General features: G+C 53.8%; 1 protein-coding gene across 1 annotated transcript; it reads right to left on the bottom strand.

Annotated features, from left to right (window-relative positions):
• Positions 1-244: 244 nt before the first annotated feature.
• Positions 245-1769, bottom strand: H257_12990 (hypothetical protein). The gene has a single exon (XM_009840401.1). The coding sequence runs from the start codon at positions 1623-1625 to the stop codon at positions 345-347; it is 1281 nt and encodes a 426-aa protein (XP_009838703.1). The 5' UTR covers positions 1626-1769; the 3' UTR covers positions 245-344.
• Positions 1770-2181: the final 412 nt, after the last annotated feature.

Raw genomic sequence — 2181 nt, 5'->3', positions numbered from 1 at the left:
AATCGACGCTACTATCTATCTATCTATCTATGGGCTAATCGAGTTTTGAGTGGATTGGATTGGCTCTTGCAGAAAGGACCAGTATATTTAACCAATCAAACCTCCCGAGTGGTTCAATATTGATTAGACCCCAATTTTGACAGCAAATTTTGGCCAAAAAGCCTGACGAAAAAGTCTAGTAGGGAGAGTGGTTAGTGTGTGACTTTTCAGGAGCACTTATCGGTACTACTAGTACTGTTCGTGGGCAGGGTAGAACCATTATTACATCATTAAGCAATCGCAAGCGAAACATTCGTCCAAAAATCAAATTGAGGTTATTCTCATTGCCTTCCTAGGTCATCATTTTAAGCAACTTCCTTGACATCGCCGCGGCAGTGGTAGTGCTTGGCGAGGATGTCTTGCCAGTTCTCGATGCGGACGGGATTGGCCCCACTTTTGATGTCCTGCAACAGGGCAAACGACGTGGACGATTCTGTGATGTGCCACTGGGCTTTGAACTCTGGCGTAAAGTCCTCGACGGGCCCCGGCATGCAATTCTCCTGCAGCAACAAGTTCATCTTTTGTAACTCCAAGTTCGCTTCGTCCGTGGTCAGTCCCTGGATTTCGGCTTGGGCGAGGACGTCTTTTTCGAACTCCAGCACGTTTTTGTCTTCTTCCAGCACGACTGGCTCGACGACGTGGTCAATGGTCACGTTTGCATGGCTCACATTTTGATCGCTGTTGAGGCGACGAATTGAGCCTCTACTGCTTCCGCATGTGGTGTACAAGTCCCCCAGCAATCCCACAATATCAAACGAGTAGCCCAATTGACGGGCGTCCGTGAGTTTGTAGTACTGCGTGGGCAAGTCCTTGAAGAACGACCCAACGAGCCGGTCGTTGGCCACTTCAATCGCTTGGTCTAAAACGACCAGTCTCATGCGAAGGGAGGACGTCGGCCCGATGGTTTCGCCGTTCCTGGTGGAGCAGCCCTGGAACGACCGGAAGTCGTTTTGCTGCTCCAAGTCGTTCAAGTTGAGCGGCTCGACTTTGCAGTGGTAGAAGATGGTATGCAGCAAGTCGATCGTGTTGTGGTGCAAGAAAAAAATGGGGTCCATGGGGGAGATCTGGGGGTTGGCCATCGGACCGCCCAGCGTGTTGTGGAGGATGTTGTGGGGGGAGTTTTCAATGTTGCGCGACACGGTTCGGATGTCGGAGGCCCCCAGCACGCTTTGGCGAATGCTGGCAATTCCCATGTCTGGAATCATGCCAGTGTTAGCCCAGTTGCCGCGAGGGGTGCATTTCGGACAAGAAAGAGAGACAGGGTTAGTGCACATGTGGTTCACAGGACGTTGGTTGACGCAGCGGTTGTTCGCATACGTGTAGCCAAAGAAGGACGCGCTGGAAGTTGAGCCTTGCGTGGAGCCCCCCAATCCAGTCGTGACGGGGGCGCAGGTTTCAATCGAGGTGCATCGCTGGGCTTGGGTAGTGTTTTGCATAGTCGCGTAGTTGTGGACGTAGTCCCAGTACGGAAGGGTGAGGCACTTGTATTGGTCCCCGAGACTGCGCAGCATGTTTTCAAACCCGAGGAGATACTTGCGATGCCAAAACAGAAACACGCATGAGCCGTGCGCCTCGCGGTTGCTCATTTGCTCTTGGTGAATGAGGACAAACTTTTGGTACAGGCCACGATTCGTGGCGATCTCTATCGCGGACTTGAACGTATCTTGTTCGGCAGCGGTGAGTGCATCCCAGGACTTTCGAATGCGGGGACAGGAAGGATCAGAGGTTAGTGCTGGGGTAGGAGCAGGCGTTGGCGTGGCAGAGGTGGGTGCTGGGGTAGGAGCAGGCGTTGGCGTGTCAGTAGAGGCAGGAGTAGTGGCTGGTGTAAGGGCTGGAGTTTTCGCTGGTTTAAAGCATGCAGAAGGACGCGCAGGGAAAGGGACCGAAGTTGAAGGATCCGCTGGTGGCTGTGGCGTTGCTGGGGTAGGAGCAGGCGTTGGCGTGGCATAGGTGGGTGCTGGGGTAGGGGCAGGCGTTGGCGTGTCAGTAGAGGCAGGAGTAGTGGCTGGTGTAAGGGCTGGAGTATACGCTGGTGTAATGCATGCTGAAGAACGCACAGGGAAAGGGACCGAAGTTGAAGGGGTCGCTGGTGGATTTGGCGTTGGGGCTGGTTTCGCGAGGGTTTGGACTGCCGCCAAAGCC

Source organism: Aphanomyces astaci (assembly GCF_000520075.1).
Source record: "Aphanomyces astaci strain APO3 unplaced genomic scaffold supercont1.44, whole genome shotgun sequence".
NCBI classification, from domain to species: Eukaryota; Oomycota; class Saprolegniomycetes; order Saprolegniales; family Verrucalvaceae; genus Aphanomyces; species Aphanomyces astaci.
The sequence above is the reverse complement of the archived record's forward strand: the minus strand, read 5'-3'. Positions and strand labels throughout refer to the sequence as shown.

Excerpts from the sequence above, each read along its gene's own strand:
- H257_12990 (XM_009840401.1), bottom strand. The coding sequence starts at position 1,625 with ATGAGCAACCGCGAGGCGCACGGCTCATGCGTGTTTCTGTTTTGGCAT.